The 20,261-nt window shown below is 46.6% G+C and overlaps 3 protein-coding genes across 3 annotated transcripts; 2 read left to right on the top strand and 1 right to left on the bottom strand.

The window, feature by feature from the left end:
* Window positions 1–102: 102 nt before the first annotated feature.
* arl6ip6 (ADP-ribosylation factor-like 6 interacting protein 6) lies at window positions 103–6,455 on the top strand. Its single transcript, XM_055928328.1, has 4 exons — window positions 103–768; window positions 930–983; window positions 1,136–1,268; window positions 4,252–6,455. Exons 1-4 carry the CDS (start codon window positions 612–614, stop codon window positions 4,343–4,345), a joined length of 438 nt encoding a protein of 145 aa, XP_055784303.1. The 5' UTR covers window positions 103–611; the 3' UTR covers window positions 4,346–6,455.
* A 1,801-nt stretch (window positions 6,456–8,256) lies between these two features.
* On the bottom strand, window positions 8,257–16,880 carry LOC129859016 (NADH-ubiquinone oxidoreductase 75 kDa subunit, mitochondrial-like). The gene is made up of 17 exons (XM_055928317.1): window positions 16,661–16,880; window positions 16,018–16,094; window positions 15,803–15,894; window positions 15,411–15,677; window positions 15,131–15,261; window positions 13,943–14,128; window positions 13,603–13,737; window positions 13,336–13,450; window positions 11,578–11,723; window positions 10,953–11,081; window positions 10,599–10,728; window positions 10,145–10,305; window positions 9,782–9,936; window positions 9,385–9,560; window positions 9,162–9,296; window positions 8,663–8,735; window positions 8,257–8,499 (listed from the first exon to the last, which is right to left on the bottom strand). The coding sequence occupies exons 2-17, from the start codon at window positions 16,088–16,090 to the stop codon at window positions 8,408–8,410; spliced, it is 2,196 nt and encodes a 731-aa protein (XP_055784292.1). The 5' UTR covers window positions 16,091–16,094; window positions 16,661–16,880; the 3' UTR covers window positions 8,257–8,407.
* Window positions 16,881–17,300: 420 nt separating this feature from the next.
* Window positions 17,301–20,186, top strand: LOC129859021 (elongation factor 1-beta-like). The gene is made up of 6 exons (XM_055928327.1): window positions 17,301–17,446; window positions 18,141–18,263; window positions 18,557–18,674; window positions 19,088–19,154; window positions 19,449–19,574; window positions 19,964–20,186. The coding sequence occupies exons 1-6, from the start codon at window positions 17,367–17,369 to the stop codon at window positions 20,116–20,118; spliced, it is 669 nt and encodes a 222-aa protein (XP_055784302.1). The 5' UTR covers window positions 17,301–17,366; the 3' UTR covers window positions 20,119–20,186.
* The last annotated feature ends 75 nt before the right edge of the window (window positions 20,187–20,261 follow it).

Here is a 20,261-nt window from a genome sequence, read left to right as displayed (position 1 = left end):
CAGTCGAGGACCTGAGTCCATTTTGTTCAAGCTGGGCTGAAGCGTGTTTTGGTACACTTTCTTTCAATATGTGATACATTGTTTGATAATGATGTTGCACATTGTTTAGCTACACTGTGCTCTACTGAACGTCACTCTAGGTCAAATATAGATACGGGGCGCTCGTTCAAATTTCTGTTGCAAAACGTTTAGCTACGGTGTGCCCTACTGAAAACTGGTGAGAAAAGAAGATGATAGACGTGTTCAAACCAATAGACAAGATGTTTGTTGGTTGCGTCAGGGAAAGTAATGCTATTCGGTTGGATTTACGTTTTTAGGGCGGGTTTAGTTTTCGGATACGGAAGAGGAAAGAGCTATGTTTTGAAACCATTGTCAGAAGTTTAGAAAGTTACGAAAACGGGACTTGTTGAAATAACTTTACATTACATTACTTATATAGGGCAGTGATACTATTAAAATACATCATTCTATTTTAACAACGTGCGTGTCACTATAATTTAAGGAAAGCAGTTTGTGAGAGATTACTAACTTCGCTACGTTGATTTCTAGCGTGTGCTTGCTTTGACAACTAGTTAAACGTTTTTGAATGGTATTACTTGACTGTTGCCAAGATGGACATACAACACCGGCAGCGTCCGGTCAAACCGGACCAGAGTTTTTGGGACAACCGAAGACTGTGGACCGCAAGGATTTTCTCCATGCTCTGCTGTACGATGGTGGTGTCGGTCGTTGCAGTATTCTGCGCCTTTGTTTACCTCATCTTGAAAGGTACATCGTCTGTCATACAAGAGTTACAGAATTCTAGTCGCGCATGCGCGGATGAAGACCCTCTTGGACAGTAGCTGAATAATATAGCTTTTTGTTAATTGTTATGTAAATATGTCATCTTGTCACTTCTGTTTACTGTTTTTTGTGTGTTTGTGTTTCAGAGATGCAGAATGAGAGAGTGATTGGAGAGGATGGCTCAGAGGTTAGACTCCTAGGCAAGTACAGGTCTGTTCACAAAAGTTCATACAGACAAAGCCTCCAGAATAGAAAATTAACAAAACATGTTCCTCCCCCCCCCCCCCCCCCCCCCCCTTCTTGCTCTCCCCTCCGGCCCCTCTCTCTGTCTCTCTCCTCCCCCTCTCTGTAGGGTTCTGGAGTGTTCTGGGCATGTCGGTGCTAGCAGGGTTCTGCTGCTGTAGCTTCACATGGACCATCACCTACTTTGACTCCTTTGAGCCCGGCACGTTCCCCCCAACGCCCCTGTCCCCTGGCCACCTCAGGTAACACGCATACACACACACTGGTACACTAACCTCAGTGGAGGCTGATGAGTGAGGACGGCTCATAATAATGGCTGGAATGGAGTCAATGGAATGGTATCAGGCATATCAAACACGTGGTTTCCATGTAGTTGATACCATTCCACTGACTCCATTCCAGTCATTATTATGAGCCGTTCTCCCCTCAGCAGCCTCTACTGACTAACCTACATTCCCTAACTCTTCCACTGGCCTTAGCCTAATTCTCTTGTCCTTTTCCTAACTCCTCTTGTTCCATCTCTCCCTGTTGTCTCTCTACACACACACACACGTGTAAAGTGAACTTCCATTTTCAGGGAAGTTAGGAACAAATATACACAGGCAGTTAGGAAAGCTAAGGCTAGCTTTTTCAAACAGAAATGTACATCCTGTAGTACAAACTCAAAAAAGTTCTGGGACACTGTAAAGTCCATGGAGAATAAGAGCACCTCCTCCCAGCTGCCCACTGCTCTGAGGCTAGGAAACACTGTCACCACTGATAAATCCAATATAATTGAGAATTTCAATAAGCATTTCTCTACGGCTGGCCATGCTTTCCACCTGGCTACCCCTACCTCGGTCAACTGCCTGGCACCCTCCACAGCAACCCGCCAAAGCCCCCACCATTTCTCCTTCACCCAAATCCAGATAGCTGATGTTCTGAAAGAGCTGCAAAATCTGGACCTTTACAAATCAGCCGGGCTAGACAATCTGGACCCTCTCTTTCTAAAATTATCTGCCGAAATTGTTCAACCCCTATTACTAGCCTGTTCAACCTCTTTCGTATCGTCTGAGATTCCCAAAGATTGGAAAGCTGCCGCGGTCATCCCCCTCTTCAAAGGGGGTGACACTCTAGACTCAAACTGCTACAGACCTATATCTATCCTACGCTGTCTTTCTCAGGTCTTCGAAAGCCAAGTTAACAAACAGATTACCGACCATTTCGAATCCCACCGTACCTTCTCCGCTATGCAATCTGGTTTCAGAGCTGGTCATGGGTGCACCTCAGCCACGCTCAAGGTCCTAAACGACATCATAACCGCCATTGATAAGAGACATTACTGTGCAGCCGTATTCATCGACCTGGCCAAGGCTTTCGACTCTGTCAATCACCACATTCTTATTGGCAGACTCGACAGCCTTGGTTTCTCAAATGATTGCCTCGCCTGGTTCACCAACTACTTCTCTGATAGAGTTCAGTGTGTCAAATTGGAGGGCCTGTTGTCCGGACCTCTGGCAGTCTCTATGGGGGTGCCACAGGGTTCAATCCTCGGGCCGACTCTCTTCTCTGTATACATCAATGATGTTGCTCTTGCTGCTGGTGATTCTCTGATACACCTCTACACATATGACACCATTCTGTATACTTCTGGCCCCTCTTTGGACACTGTGTTAACTAACCTCCAGACAAGCTTCAATGCCATACAACTCTCCTTCCGTGGCCTCCAACTGCTCTTAAACGCAAGTAAAACTAAATGCATGCTATTCAACGATCACTGCCTGCACCTGCTCGCCCGTCCAGCAACTCTGGACGGCTCTGACTTAGAATACGTGGACAACTACAAATACCTAGGTGTCTGGTTAGACTGTAAATTCTCCTTCCAGACTCACATTAAGCATCTCCAATCCAAAATTAAATCTAGAATCGGCTTCCTATATCGCAACAAAGCATCCTTCACTCATGCTGTCAAACATACCCTCGTAAAACTGACCATCCTACTGATCCTCGACTTCGGTGATGTCATCTATAAAATAGCCTCCAACACTCTACTCAACAAACTGGATGCAGTCTATCACAGTGCCATACGTTTTGTCACCAAAGCCCCATACACTACCCACCATTGCGACCTGTACGCTCTCGTGGGTTGGCCCTCGCTTCATACTCGTCGCCAAACCCACTGGCTACAGGTTATCTACAAGTCTTTGCTCGGTAAAGCCCCGCCTTATCTCAGCTCGCTGGTCACCATAGCAGCACCCACTCGTAGCACGCGCTCCAGCAGGTATATCTCACTGGTCACCCCCAAAGCCAATTCCTGCTTTGGCTGCCTTTCCTTCCAGTTCTCTGCTGCTATTGACTGGAACGAACTGCAAACATCACTGAAGCTGGAGACTCATATCGCCCTCACTAGCTTTAAGCACCAGCTGTCAGAGTAGCTCACAGATCACTGCACCTGTACATAGCCCATCTGTAAACAGCCCATCTATCTACCTACCTACCTCATCCCCATACTGTATTTATTTATCTTGCTCCTTTGCACCCCAGTATCTCTACTTGCACATTCATCTTCTGCACATCTACCATTCCAGTGTTTAATTGCTATATTGTAATTACTTCGCCACCATGGCCTATTTATTGCCTTAACTCCCTTATCTTACCTAATTTGTACTCACTGTATATATACTTTTTGTTTTCTTTTGTTCTACTGTATTATTGACTGTGTTTGTTTATTCCATGTGTAACTCTGTGTTGTTGTATGTGTCGAACTGCTTTGCTTTATCTTGGCCAGGTCGCAGTTGCAAATGAGAACTTGTTCTCAACTAGCCTACATGGTTAAATAAAGGTGAAATAAAAACATTAAAATGATGCCATATAGAGAGCTTGGGACTATAATGTTCTATCTGTATTTTAGTCAACATGTAGTTATTGAAACAGGCTTGTTCTGTTCAATGTTCTCTACCTATACAGTAGTCTAAATACCTCAATTCAAAATTGCTGACACCTTTTAAAACAATGAGGGTTCAGAACTTTAAAGCCAAGTATCTCAGAATCATCTTTTTGCAGATAGAACCTTACAGTCCCAAGCTGTCGATGTGTTGCAACCCCTGAGGTCTAATTTTGTGTGTGTGTGTGTGTGTGTGTGTGTGTGTGTGTGTGTGTGTGTGTGTGTGTGTGTGTGTGTGTGTGTGTGTGTGTGTGTGTGTGTGTGTGTGTGTGTGTGTGTGTGTGTGTGCGTGCGTGTCTCAGGCAGGTGACAGGTCACTCCTTCCACATGGGCTACAGTGTGGCGGTCCTAAATGGCATTGTAGCGGCGATCACCATCATCTGGAGCCTTACCTGACCTTACCCACAACACCCTGTTCTACCTGACCTTACCCACAACCCCCTGTTCTACCTGACCTTACCCACAACACCCTGTTCTATCTGACCTTACCCACAACCCCCTGTTCTACCTGACCTTACCCACAACACCCTGTTCTACCTGACCTTACCCACAACACCCTGTTCTACCTGACCTTACCCACAACCCCCTGTTCTACCTGACCTTACCCACAACACCCTGTTCTACCTGACCTTACCCACAACACCCTGTTCTACCTGACCTTACCCACAACACCCTGTTCTACCTGACCTTACCCACAACACCCTGTTCTACCTGACCTTACCCACAACACCCTGTTCTACCTGACTTTACCCACAACACCCAGTTCTACCTGACCTTACCCACAACCCCCTGTTCTACCTGACCTTACCCACAACCCCCTGTTCTACCTGACTTGACCCACAACACCCTGTTCTACCTGACCCACAACACCCTGTTCTACCTGACCTTACCCACAACCCCCTGTTCTACCTGACCTTACCCACAACACCCTGTTCTACCTGACCTTACCCACAACCCCCTGTTCTACCTGACCTTACCCACAACCCCCTGTTCTACCTGACTTGACCCACAACACCCTGTTCTACCTGACCCACAACACCCTGTTCTACCTGACCCACAACACCCTGTTCTACCTGACCTTACCCACAACCCCCTGTTCTACCTGACCTTACCCACAACACCCTGTTCTACCTGACCTTACCCACAACACCCTGTTCTACCTGACCTTACCCACAACACCCTGTTCTACCTGACCTTACCCACAACACCCTGTTCTACCTGACCTTACCCACAACACCCTGTTCTACCTGACCTTACCCACAACCTCCTGTTCTACCTGACCTTACCCACAACACCCTGTTCTACCTGACTTTACCCACAACACCCTGTTCTACTTGACCTTACCCACAACACCCTGTTCTACCTGACTTTACCCACAACACCCTGTTCTACCTGACCTTACCCACAACACCCTGTTCTACCTGACTTTACCCACAACCCCCTGTTCTACTTGACCTTACCCACAACCCCCTGTTCTACTTGACCTTACCCACAACCCCCTGTTCTACCTGACCTTACCCACAACCCCCTGTTCTACCTGGCCTTACCCACAACCCCCTGTTCTACTTGACCTTACCCACAACCCCCTGTTCTACCTGACCTTACCAACAACCCCCTGTTCTACCTGACCTTACCAACAACCCCCTGTTCTACTTGACCTTACCCACAACACCCTGTTCTACCTGACCTTACCCACAATCTCCTGTTCTACCTGACCTTACCCACAACACCCTGTTCTACCTGACCTTACCCACAACCCCCTGTTCTACCTGACCTTACCCACAACACCCTGTTCTACCTGACCTTAACCACAACCCCCTGTTCTACCTGACCTTACCCACAACCCCCTGTTCTACCTGACCTTACCCACAACCCCCTGTTCTACCTGACCTTACCCACAACACCCTGTTCTACCTGACCTTACCCACAACACCCTGTTCTACCTGACCTTACCCACAACCCCCTGTTCTACTTGACCTTACCCACAACCCCCTGTTCTACCTGACCTTACCCACAATCTTTCCCATGTGTATGTGTACATCTCAAGAGAAGCAGTAGAACATGATGTGATACTATGAGACAATGTGTCCAGTACTAAAGTCAGCATCTCACTCACTAGCTCCTTGTCATTTGGTTCTCCATGCTGTCCTCTTCTTGGCCAAGTCCCAGGCTGATGCAGTGTTGAGTCCCAGGTTTCTACAAAGTCAGGATACCTTTTTTAATGTACTGTATATTGTGATATATATATGTATATGTATCTAGCCTAAAGAGGTTTTTGTGCCAAATGAGTTCTATAAAGAGAACGTTTGAAATATAAAATGAGACTCACACATTATAAATCTATAGTTTATTGTAAGTCTAATATATAACCTGTAGAGATATGTTCCATGCAGTGTATCTGTGCATTTGACTGTTATTCTCTCTGAACCACTGAATTACGCTTTCACTGTCTCTCCTTCCCACACTGATGTCTGTACTACTGAACAGTAAAGAAGCGCTCACCTGCCTTCTGTATCTTTTCTCCTATCTGGAACGATGTCTCTCACATACACACACACACACCACACACCCCACACACCACACACCACACACACACACAGGCCCTCAGCAGGATGTCCATTCCTTCCTTGATCTCACCTTTATCCTCCTCACAACACGCCAACAACTCCTGGACACACATATAGGGAACAACTCCTGAACACACACATAGGGAGCAACTCCTGGTCACACACATAGGGAACAACTCCTGGACACACACATAGTGAACAACTCCTGGACACACACATAGGGAACAACTCCTGGATACACACATAGGGAACAACTCCTGGATACACACATAGGGAACAACTCCTGGATATACTCATAGGGAACAACTCCTGGACACACACATAGGGAACAACTCCTGGATACACACATAGGGAACAACTCCTGGATACACACATAGGGAACAACTCCTGGACACATACATAAGGAACAACTCCTGGACACACACATAGGGAACAACTCCTGGACACACAAATAGGGAACAACTCCTGGACACACACATAGGGAACAACTCCTGGACACACACATAAGGTAGGAAATGAACGAAGGTGCTGTGATTCAGTTCAGTTAACTTTATTCATCCCAGAGGGGTTGTTGTTGCTGGCAGGATTAACATGCACTAATAATAAACACAACCAACAGTACAATACAGTGTAATGGATATAGTACTGTCCAGAAATAGTCTATAGTGCAAATGCAACAGTCCATACATCCCAGAATATAGTTTTAATCTACATTGGTGGTGTAGGCAGTTTGGGCTCAGTCAGTCCATGACCAAAGATGCTCCACTCTCTCTCCCACTCTTTTGGGTCCAGTGCTGTTCTAGCACACCTCTGCATCTCAGTCAGTCCCCATCCAGACACTCCATGCTTTCCTCCACAGCTTCTCTGTCTCCTACTATCTCCTCCACAGCTTCTCTTTGTCTCCCACGCAGTCCTACACAAATTATCTCTCTGTCTCCTATCTCCTCCACAGCTTCTCTTTGTCTCCCACGCAGTCCAACACAAATGATCTCTTTCTCTTTGTCTCCCACTCGCTCCTCCACAGCTTATCTATCTCTGTCTCCATCTCCTTCTCTCTCCTCCACGGCTTATCTCTGTCTCCTCTCTCCTCCACAGCTTATCTCTGTCTCCTTCTCTTTCATCCACACCTTACTCTCCTCCACAACTTATCTCTCTGTATCCTCTTTCCTCCACAGCTTATCTCTGTCTCCTCTCTCCTCCACGGCTTATCTCTGTCTCCTTCTCTCTCCACTCTGTTGGGTCCAGCAGCGCTGTAGTACACCTCCACCATGGCATCTTTGGAGGTCTGCAAGGTGACCACGCTCTCGGTCCTTGTGATGAGGTCATAGCCCAGGCAGAACACACTGAACAGCACAGCGAGCCCCAGCACCCAAATCGCAATCTGCGCCACATGAACAGACTCCTCTCGCCGGTCGCCAGCCCCGTCTATTATCACCCCTGGGGAGAGGACATAGCAGCAGGCACCTACGATACCGTTCCCCACACATCTGGCACTACAGGAAAACATTAGCTCTCCACACCCTGAAATGCATCTTAAGGAAGTTCAAGGCAGGAGTCTGAATGAAATTGATGTCTGACAGGTTTAGAACAGAACATCTCTGCTGACGTCACTCTGTGTTGGCTACAACACTTCAACTCCACAAAGTACAAAGACAGAAAACTGTTATAATGTGAGTGGAACAAAGGACAAACAGTGGTGTTGGAGATGACCTCATGAGGGCAATAACAAGGACAGAGTGCTACAGGATAAGATTTTATTCATAGTCAGAGTACAGTTTCATTTTCAGCTTTTTTGAACAAAGCCTCTTCCCTCAAACATCTTTACAGCAATCAGCAAAAAACAACATAAATAAGAGCGCCATCACTGTGTGTGCGTTTTGGCTGTCTGAGTTCAGCAGATGGATGGTTCATCGACGGCGTCAGCTCCCTCTGTGACGGCCTTCACACACTTGGCCATGGTCTGAGACGCTCTGCTAATGGGATCTATGGGAGAGAGAGAGAGAATGTTACACACACAGACACAGACACAGACACACACTTCCTCACACAAGTGACGAAAGGATCCCACCAGTTATCCATGTGCATTCCACCCTCTCATCAGTCTGACAAACACATTCACAGCTGTGCTATGATACATTATACATACCTGTCATATAGAAGTCTTTAGCTGTCAGCTGAGGAGAGATGAGAGGATTTGCTAGAAGAGTCTGATTCACAGCCTGAGAGAGACAGAGAGAAATAAAGGACGGTTGAGTATGCTCTCAATTTCAGTGTCAAAGACCACAGTCTCCATTTATGATTTCATAACAGTTGATCGTAAAGAAAATTCAGTTAAGAGGTGAAATGTTCAAGGTTATTTTCTGACCTGTGAGAGTTTGAGGTTAGGGGTAAAAGGTTAAGGGTTACCTGTGAGAGTTTGAGGTTAGGGGTAAAAGGTTAAGGGTTACCTGTGAGAGTTTGAGGTTAGGGGTAAAAGGTTAAGGGTTACCTGTGAGAGTTTGAGGTTAGGGGTAAAAGGTTAAGGGTTACCTGTGAGAGTTTGAGGTTAGGGGTAAAAGGTTAAGGGTTACCTGTGAGAGTTTGAGGTTAGGGGTAAAAGGTTAAGGGTTACCTGTGAGAGTTTGAGGTAAAAGGTTAAGGGTTACCTGTGAGAGTTGGTTGGCCTGTTTAAAGTAGTTGGCTTCCTCAACGTCGTCGTAGCGGACCAAGTTAGGAGAAACCTCGGCCAGCCGACCCCTCACCTCATCCACAGAGTCATAGGGCAGAGTCAGCCCCGCCAGCTGCAATACACACAGTTATATATACAACCACACACACACACAGCGTCTAAAAGAAATGTATATGGTATGTGTGTGTGTGTGTGTGTACCTCGGAGATGGCTCTGATGATCTTCCAGTCCTCCCTGGCCATGCCGGGCGCGGTGACGGCCACGCGTGTCTGTTGACTCCTCCCCTCTGTGTTGACATATGTTCCGTTCTTCTCCGTGTAGGCCGCGCCGGGCAGGATGACGTCAGCCATGGTGGCACCCACGTCTCCATGGTGACCTGGCAACGATACACACATGTACCATACATATGCTTTATATAGCATGACAATTGTGTGTGTCATGGGAAGTGCACTGGGTGTTCTACCCTGATAAATGAACATGCTGTCCTGTGTGTGTGTGTGTGTGTGTGTGTGTGTGTGTGTGTGTGTGTGTGTGTGTGTGTGTGTGTGTGTGTGTGTGTGTGTGTGTGTGTGTGTGTATAGATAGATAGGTGTGTACCCTGGTAGATGATCATGCAGTCTTTAGGCAGGTCCTGTTTGGTGATGCATTCTCTGTCAGCTCCTAGCAGGAACAGAACCTTGGGCGGGGATTTACGGATAGACTCCACCCCCGCCTTGTAGCCCAAGTCCAGGGCTGCCACCTGACTGGCTACCCTGCAGATAGACACAAAGATGATTGGACACTAGTAGACACACACAGATGATTGGATGCTAGTAGGGATAGACTAAGTTGTTAGTTGTATGCTAAATGCTAGTAAAAGCTAGATGCTAAATGCTAATATTAGCTATATACTAAATGCTAGTATAGCTGGATGCTAAATGCTACTAGAAGTTAGCCCAGAGACAGCTTTAGCATGCTAACCTGTGCAGCACGTTGAGGACCTTCCATCCCTCCTCCACTCCGCTGCTGGCCCGGGCATTCTGGGCGATGGTTTGCACAGAGCTCAAGATGGCTCCTCCATCCTCCCTCTGAAGAGAGGCACTGCCCACCACCACTACTGGCCGCTTGGCCTGCCCCAGCACCTGGAGGGGAGAGAGAGGGGCCGGGGAAAGGTTAGGGCAGTGCTTAACCACAAACAGAGCTGGATCACATCCAGTAGTACACACCATTATGGAAGGCAGGTGGAAATACATTGACTAGATTCTAGAACAGACTTCTCTGTCATGCAGAATGACCAATCATGTCAGGTCTATTCATGTCATTCCTATCTGTAACAATGTTGGTTGCAACATTTCTATCAACAACAATACAGCCCCCGCTCCCGCCGACTGCCCCCCCCGCCAATCCCTTCCCGGTCTGTGGTGGCCGTGGTTACCTGGCAGAAGGGGTGTGTTCCGTTAGCGATGTCCTGCAGCACCTGAGTGGACTCTCCCAGGTGGTCGTAAGTGTAACTCAGATCCACACTGCTCCCCACCACAGACACCTTCAACTCATTATGCAACCAGCTGAGAGGGGAGGGGGAGATGATGAGGGAGGCTTCCTACTGCAAGTTGGTGTGTGTGTGTGTGCTACAGACATCAATTCATGTGTGTGTTTGTGTAGGTTGCACTTTTGGATACATCTGTTGAAGAAAGCGGGACCTCACAGCAAGGATTGGTGTGTGTGTGTGTAGCCCATGTTTAGGTGTGTGTGTGTGTTTGAGTGAGTTTAGATGTGTGTGTTTGTGTACCTCTTGCGGACGCGTGCATTGAAGAGTGGGGCCTCGTAGCGAGGGTTGGTTCCTATAAGTAGCAGCAGGTCAGCTTCTTCAATGCCACTGATCCGAGAGTTCAGCAGGTAGTTGGAACGCAGGTCAGAGCTACACAAACCACAATACAACCTTTTACTAACCATGAGCCAACCTTTCACTAACATACCATTACTAACCATAATACAACCTATTACTTACCATAATACAAACTATTATTAATGTACCATAACCAACCATAATCTAACCATAAAACAACACTCACTCCCACTAACTCCTTCCCCTTCTCTCCCCCACTACTCACCCCTTACTCCCACACCCTTATTATTCCCCTCCCCACTGACTCAGCCCACTCCCCCACCCTTTCCTACCTCCCCCCTCCCTGATTTAACCAGCCCCAGTGGCAGGGAAGACCCCCACCCTGACTCACCCAGCATCAGGGAAGACCCCCACCCTGACTCACCCAGCATCAGGGAAGACCCCCACCCTGACTCACCCAGCATCAGGGAAGACCCCCACCCTGACTCACCCAGCATCAGGGAAGACCCCCACCCTGACTCACCCAGCCCCAGCATCAGCATCAGGGAAGACCCCCACCCTGACTCACCCAGCCCCAGCATCAGGGAAGACCTCCTCAGTACAGAGGTTGTCACTGTTCAGTCTGTTGAGCAGGTCCTTCAGACACACCAGAGCCTCTGCATCCACCATGCCTCCAGCTATGGCTGCCACGTCACTGCCCTGGGCTCCCTGCAACTATACACACACGATACCTAAACATACATACAGTGCATTCGGAAAGTATTCAGACCCCTTCATTTTGTTACGTTACAGCCTCATTCTAAAACGGATTAAATTAATGTATTTCCTCAAGCTACACACAATACCCCATAATGACAAAGCGAAAACAGGTTTATAGAAATGTTATCAAATTTATTTTCAAAAACTAAAACAGAAACACCTTATTTACATAAGTATTCAGACCCTTTGCTATGAGACTCAAAGTTCAGGTGCATCCTGTTTATATTGATCATCCTTAAGATGTTTCTACAACTTGATTGGAGTCCACCTGTGGTAAATTCAATTGATTGGACATGATTTGGAAAGGCACACATCTGTCTATATAAGGTCCCACAGTTGACAGTGCATGTCAGAGAAAAATCAAGCCATGAGGTTGAAGGAATTGTCCAAAGAGCTCCGAGACAGGATTGTGTCGAGGCACAGATCTGGGGAAGGTTACCAAAAAAAATCTGCAGCATTGAAGGTCCCCAAGAACAGTGGCTTTCGTCATTATTAAATGGAAGAAGTTTAGAACCACCAAGACTCCTCCTAGATCTGGCTGCCCTCCCAAATTAAGCAATCGGGAGAGAAGGGCCTTAGTCAGGGAGGTGGCCAAGAACCCGATGGTCACTCTGACAGAGCTCCAGAGTTCCTCTGTGAGCGGGAGAAACTTCCAGAAGTACAACCATCGCTGCAGCACTCCACCAATCAGGCCTTTATGGTAGAGTACCCAGACGGAAGCCACTTCTCAGTAAAAGACACATGACCGCCCGCTTGGAGTTTGCTAAAAGGCACCTAAAGGACTCAGGTCTGATTCTCTGGTCTGATTAAACCAAGATTGAACTCTTTGGCCTGGATGGAGATGAACGGAGCAAAGTACAGAGAGATCTTTGATGAAAACCTGCTCCAGAGCGCTCAGGACCTCAGACTGGGGCGAAGGTTCACCTTCCAACAGGACAACGACCCTAAGCACACAGCCAAGATAACGCAGGAGTGGCTTTGGGACAAGTCTCAATGTCCTTGAGTGGCCCAGCCAAAGCCTGGACTTCAACCCGATCGAACATCTCTGTAGAGACCTGAAAATAGCTGGGCAGCGACGCTCCCCATCCAACCTGACAAAGCTTGAGAGGATCTGCAGTGAAGAATGGGAGAAACTCCCCAAATACAAGTGTGCCAAGCTTGTAGCGTCATACCCAAGAAGACTCAAGGCTGTAATCGCTGCCAAAGATGTTTCAACAAAGTACTGAGTAAAGGGTCTGAATACCTATGTAAATGTGATATGTTTAATACATTTGCAAACATTTCTAAAAACCTGTTTTTGCTTTGTCATTATGGGGTATTGTGTGTAGATTGAGGGGGGAAAAAACGATTTAATCAACTTTAGAATAAGGCTGTAACGTAAAAAAATGTGGGGGAAAAAAGTCAAGGGTTCTGAATACTTTTGGAATTAACTTTTAATACAGACACTACTTCCGATCTTCCTACAGACAGGCAGAAAACAATGTCATGACAGTGTCCAACATGACAGTGTCCAACATGTCTGTTGAGTAACAGACACATCAGTGACAGACACTACACAGAGACTTACTGCTCCGGCCACACGTGTGAGTACGTCTTCCCAGGATGTGGGGACCAGCTGTCCTGACGCGTCCTTCACCATAGGCTGGGTCAGCCTCTGGCGCTTCAGACCGTCATACGCAAACCTACACACACACACACACACACACACACACACACACACACACACACACACACACACACACACACACACACACACACACACGGTATATATATATATTGATTGAAGTCCCAGCTGTTAGCAGGGTGATAGACAGGTACAGGTTCTGTGTCTCACCTGGTCTTGTCTGAGATCCACTCCTCGTTGATGTCTTCGTGCAGGCGGGGCAGAACCCTCATCACCTCTCCACCACGCGTACTCACGATGATGTTACTGCCTACTGCATCCAACACATCTATAGACTCAGTCTTCCTGCAAGGTTACACACACACAACAATGGTACTGCCTACACCTCTATCATGTCTATATACTAGATCTAGAGTGTAGATCCATCTTCCTTTTTACAAACAAACACTTGATATATTAACACACGCACACACACACACACACACACACACACACACACACACACACACACACACACACACACACACACACACACACACACACACAGTACCTGGTCTCCCAGGGTCGTGAGGTGAAGGCGTATGGTTTGGAAGTGAGGGCTCCTACGGGACAGATGTCGATGACGTTTCCTGACATCTCCGACATGAACATCTTCTCCACGTACGTCCCCACCTGCATGTTGTTCCCTCTGCCTGTGGTACCCAGGTCCTCTACACCTGCAATCTCACTGGCAAAACTGGCATAGGGAGAAGAAAAAAAATCTAATCAACTGGTCAATACCACCCCATGGCCTGCAATCTCACAGGCAAAACTGGCATTTGGGCACAAAGGCCTAGCATTAGAATGTATACAGAGTGGAGATAGGAGTACGGTGGCTGAGAAGAACACTCAGAGCAGAGAGAGAGAGGAATACAGTGGCTGACAAGGACATACTGGGGCTTCCAAGTGGCACAGCGGTCTTAGGCACTGCGTCTCAGTGCAAGAGGCGTCACTACAGTCCCTGGTTCAAATCCAGGCTGTATCACACCCAGCTGTGATTGGGAGTCCCATAGGGCAGCGCACAATTGGCCCAGCGCCATCCTGGTTTGGCCGGGGTAAGTCGTCATTGTAAATAAGATTTTTTTCTGGAGCATCAGCATTTGTGGGTTTGATAACAGGCTCAAAATGGCCAGAAACAAAGACCTTTCTTCTGAAACTCGGCAGTCTATTCTTGTTCTGAGAAATGAAGGCTATTCCATGCGAGAAATTGGCCTGTAATCGAACCCACAAATGCTGATGCTCCAGATACTCAACTAGTCTAAAGAAGGCCAGTTTTATTGCATCCTTAATCAGAACAAGTTTTCAGCTGTGCTAACATAATTGAAAAAGGGTTTTCTAATGATCAATTAGCCTTTTAAAATGCTTGGATTAGCTAACTTGGATTAGCTAACACAAAGTGCCATTGGAACACAGGAGTGTTGGTTGCCTATGTAGATAATCCCTTTTTTTTAATCTTTTTTTTTTTTATCTGCCGTTTCCAGCTTCAACAGTCATTTACAACATTAACAATGTCTACACTGTATCAATATTGTTATTTTAATGGACCAAAAAAAATGCTTTTCTTTCAAAAACAAGGACATTTCTAAGTGACCCAAAACTTTTGAATGGTAGTGTATATATATTTTTTAAACAAGCTAAGGGAGTGAGAGAGAGTGAGGAGTACGGTGGCCGAGAAGGACAAACTGAGTATAGTACTCACCGGATGCAGCGTGTGCACTGGATGCAGCGGGTCATGATTGTTTTGATGAGTGGTCCAATGTTCTTATCCTCCACAGCCCGCTTGTCCTCAGAGAAACGACTGCGGTCTGAACCAAACTGCATGGACTGGTCCTGAGACACAAACCAAACCCAAAAACACAACAGTCAGTGTGTGTGTGTGTGTGTGTGTGTGTGTGTGTGTGTGTGTGTGTGTGTGTGTGTGTGTGTGTGTGTGTGTGTGTGTGTGTGTGCATTTACACATCCAGAGTGTGTGTGTTTACCTGAAGGTCACACTCTCCTCCCTGGTCACAGATGGGGCAGTCCAGAGGGTGGTTAGCCAGCAGGAACTCCATCACTCCCTCTCTGGCCTTGCGGGTCTTCTCTGAGTTGGTCAGGATGTTCCAGCCTTTCATCACTGGCATGGCGCACGCGGCCGCCAACTTTGGGGCTTTCTCAATCTCCACCAGACACATTCTGCAGTTCCCAGCCACGGACAGGCGCTCGTGGTAGCAGAACCGAGGAATCTGCACCCCCACCTTCTCACAGACCTAAAACACACACAGATACAACGAGTCAGTCACGATAAAACACACAGCCACAATTTGTCACCAGGCCTAGTGTTTAACACTACAGGGTGATTGGGGTCAAGGTGAGGTCAAAGTTCAAAGGTTACCTGCAGAATGGTGGTTCCAGGCAGCACCTCCACTGGTTTCCCATCAACAAACACCTCTACCATGTTACTGGCAGCTCTCGCTGAGGTACGCACTGCAAACACAGATACAGATTACACTTCAAAGCAACCAGAAACCCTAGAGAGAAATTGTGAGTGTTCTCTTCAAAACACATGGATGTATCCAAGTAGCTTGAGGGTGCACACACGATCTTTACCATTGTTGGAGGGGGCCAGGCTGCCCTTGGCTGCCCCTGCTAGCGCGCGGCTAACGGATGGCAAACGCAACATGACGCTAGAAAGAGAGAGAGCGCAGAAGTCAAACATCTCTAACTGGCTACTGTGGCTATAGCTAATACTTCTAGCTATCTTACCTAAGAGTAATTCACTGTGCGGGTTACATATGTCATAACAAATGACATTAGTTGGATTAATTATGATCATATATGTGCACCACTACCGGTGATCTATGGCAAATGGCAAATGCGTAACGAGCTGTAAACTCATGATGTTACAAAATCGTCGGACACCCTTGCTAGAAATTGTCACCTTGCTAGAAGTTGTCACACACACTCAATATAAGAGTGAATCCATGTCCACGGCAGTTAAGTTACATCTAACGGTCTCCCCTATCTCTAATGTTAGCCCTGGTACAGCTGTTGACGTTTTCTCCCCACTCGAGTTGGTGTTGAATGCTTTCTAGGTTAGCAAGTTAAAGCGTTCAATGTTAGCTAACTACAAGTCAAGGACACGGGACATCGCACTGATTTTACAGCGGTAAGCTGTTACTAAATCCAAAGATTGTAAACTATACAATCGGCATGGTCACATAGGAATGAAGTATTGGCATTTTATTCTTACCTTGTCGCTATTTGGCCTTCTTGACCAGAACAGCGATTTATGTATGCACTAGCTAGCAATCCTACTGCGAATCTCCGTCACAACAACGAAAATGAACGATTCACCACGATATATTAAAGGAAGAAATAGCTCATTTTGCCCATACTTCTTAATTTAAAATTCAGTTACATGTATTTACATAATAATACAACATATGCATATGTTCAAAACTATTATAACCATAAAGATATTTAACGTTTTCGAGTTATAATGTGCCCTTTCACCCCGTAAAACGTTAGTACTTCCGGTTGAAATGCTTTCCTAAATGTTCGTGATTTGTGTGCATTTACTGTTTAAATAACCACTGTGATGTTTAATAGATATATACATTGAAATACATTAATAAGCCATATTTTTTATTTGTATTATATTATAACAGTATTGTTACGAGAGCAATGAATGCTGATTGTATGCTGCATTTTGTGAGACTTTTGTATAAACGTGAAACTATCAAAATAATAATAGAATCTCTAATTTTATAGCTGCAGTTTGGTGAAAGTGACATTATTTTTAGAATGGAAGAAAATAACATTCGAAGGAGAGGACAAGGAGGTGGAGTCACACGGTTCGGGCCGTCACTGGTATAAAATCCTCCTCGTGTTTCTTTTTCGTTCCTTCGCTCTTCCTGCACTGCACCTCTTGTCTCGTCTCAGAAGCATCTTGAACAATGGGCTTTGGCGATCTGAAAACCCCTGGCGGCCTCAAGGTCCTCAACGACTTTTTAGCCGACAAGAGCTACATCGAGGGGTTGGTAGGCATTTTTACCCATTTTGTTGTATGTATCGACCAAGCTAGCCAGACAATCGACAATGGCGTCGCAGTTGACAAGTTCTTTATGTTAGCGACCTTCTCGCTAACGTTAGCGATCTAAACTTCGTGCAAAGTATGTTACGGATATGATTGTGAATTCATAGTTTTATTTTATTTTACTCAAACCCGATGCTAGGTAATGGTGTTAAATACTCTTCCGTGACGTTAACTACTAACTTAGTTTGAATGACGTGGACGGCTGCACATGAAGGTGCTAGATTGGAGGGGAAGTCGAATTTTGGTGATTAGGTTCTCGGTGCCGAGATTAAAATGCACGGATGGCTCGGCTGGTAGGTTACATTTATCATTCCGGTGCATTTTTATCAAACCTAGTTGTCAACTGATTTTTAACTGTGCAAACCCTGGAGTGCAGGTTGGTGCACAATGTGAAATTGTATGGTATTTAAGTAAAATGGCTAGGTAGCTCGAAGTTTGGGGTGACGTATTTGGTTGAATTGGAAGGTCCAGAATGCTCAACTAGTATTCTGCAACTTGTGTGATGGTTATCAAGTATGATATGAAATCACGGGAATCTGCGCTACATTACTTTTATATCTGCAATGTGCTGTAGGCACAGATCTAGGAGCCAATTGTCTTCATTCTATGACTTTCAACTTTCCTCCCTGTGCAGGTGGGTGCCCTCCCAGGCCGACGTGGCTGTGTTCGATGCAATCTCCTCAGCCCCCTCAACAGTCCTGTGCCATGCTCTTCGCTGGTACAACCACATGAAGTCATTCCAGAACCAGAAGGGCAGGTGAGTTGTGCACTATAATTGCCAGTTTATCAAATTACTAGTTACCATTTGCTACTGATCTAGGATTTGCGTGATGATTTCACACCATCTTTCGCCTGATTGCCTGATGCACCACCTTCAGTACTGATGAATCTGGATCATAGATGAAAATAAGATGGGTGAATACATGAATTGGGACATCTGTCTAACTTGCCCTCCCCACCCTCTCTTTACCCGTTCTCTACTCAATGTTCCCTGCCCTTTGTCCTCTACTTCTGTCTTCCCCTTTTCTTGTCTCCCTCCCCTCATTGCAGTCTGCCAGGAGTAAAGAAGCCCCTGGGCCAGTATGGTCCTGCTGGGGTGGAGGACAAGACAGCTGCCGACTCAAAGGATGATGATGATGACATGGACCTGTTTGGCTCTGATGAAGAGGTGACTGCATCCTGTTTTGAATTCAATTAAACTTCATTAATCCTCAGTGGGTGAGCTGTTTCAAATGATGTGCAATGTCACACGCAGAGCTATCCATGTTGGCCTCAAATGTTCTATGACAATGACTCTTATATGGAGTCTTCAGTGAGCTGACATAAAAAAATGAAGATGGGGCAATGTATTTGTAGAATTTAACATGGCTGGCTGTTGGAAATCCATCTCAAGCATAGTTGGCTGACCTCTGTAAATCTATAGCGCTGTCCCTGGGAGCTATGACTGGGTTAGATGATCATCCAACCCACCTTTCGGCTGATCTAGTGATGTACCACCTTTTAGTTTGAGTACCCCAGTGTCTCCCCTACTGTTGAGTCGTGGCTGATCAGCTGACCCCACTAACCTTCTCACCCCTGCAGGAGGACGCAGAGGCAGAAAAGCTGAAGGAGGAGAGGATCGCAGCGTACGCCGCCAAGAAGTCAAAGAGTACGTCATGCACGATAACCTTACACACCTTGTGCAATGTAGACTAGAGAAGTCACATGTGCACGTCCTGCGACGCTGTGAAGGACTGAACGTTGCCCGCATGCACAGCTGGCTATTCTATGATGATCCTAACACCATCTTTCGGCTGATTCGTGATGGACACCTTTTTATGATCTGAGTACTGCCAGACAATATAAGGTCATTGCTTGCTTGTTTGGTTGTTTTGAGGGGTTGACACTCACGGTCAGTTTGTCTGTGCTTTCCGTTCTTTCTGTGTGCACATCTCCACCACAGAGCCCACACTCATCGCCAAGTCATCGATCCTGCTTGACGTGAAACCGTGGGATGATGAGACGGACATGGCCAAGCTGGAGGAGTGTGTTCGCAGCATCTCAATGGCTGGCCTACTTTGGGGACAGTGTAAGTACAGGAAGAGTGCACTACAGAGGTGGCTGGTGAAAGGATGACAGCATTGTAAAGACTGGAATGGAACTGCTATGTTTTCAGTCCAGCCATTCACTGGAAACAACCTGAGGACAGTGCAACAGTTACCAGTGCTATTATTGACTGCTGCAGGTTAAGTTACAATACTGCTGGTTCAGTGCTGCTTTGTCGTTCCCCCTGCACACAGAAATGTGTTTCCTACTATCCTGGTCTGTCTGCACTCCACGGAGGGCAGGGACACTTGGTCTCAAACACTTTTCTGTAGATCTTGCTCAATCTGTCATGAACTCTGCTCTTTGATTGGGTGCTTTGGCTAGAATGTCTCTACCAAAACTCATGACATCTGTTCCTTTCTTCCCCTTCAGCCAAGCTGGTACCAGTGGGCTATGGCATCAAGAAGCTGCAGATCGGGTGTGTGGTAGAGGACGACAAGGTGGGGACAGATCAGCTGGAGGAACAGATTGCAGCCTTCGAGGACTACGTCCAGTCTATGGATGTGGCTGCCTTCAACAAGATCTAAAACTCAAACACTTACCAACAAAGACACTGAGCACTTTGGGGCTGCAATAAAGAGCACTTCAGATGGGATATGTTTGTTAGTTACATGTTCTGACAAGTGGTTCTGCATGGTTCATGTAGCTTTTGAGGAAAGACTTGTGTTTG

Source organism: Salvelinus fontinalis, chromosome 7 (assembly GCF_029448725.1).
Source record: "Salvelinus fontinalis isolate EN_2023a chromosome 7, ASM2944872v1, whole genome shotgun sequence".
Lineage (NCBI taxonomy): Eukaryota > Metazoa > Chordata > Actinopteri > Salmoniformes > Salmonidae > Salvelinus > Salvelinus fontinalis.
Note: the sequence above shows the minus strand (reverse complement) of the source record. Positions and strands in the feature narration are given on the sequence as shown.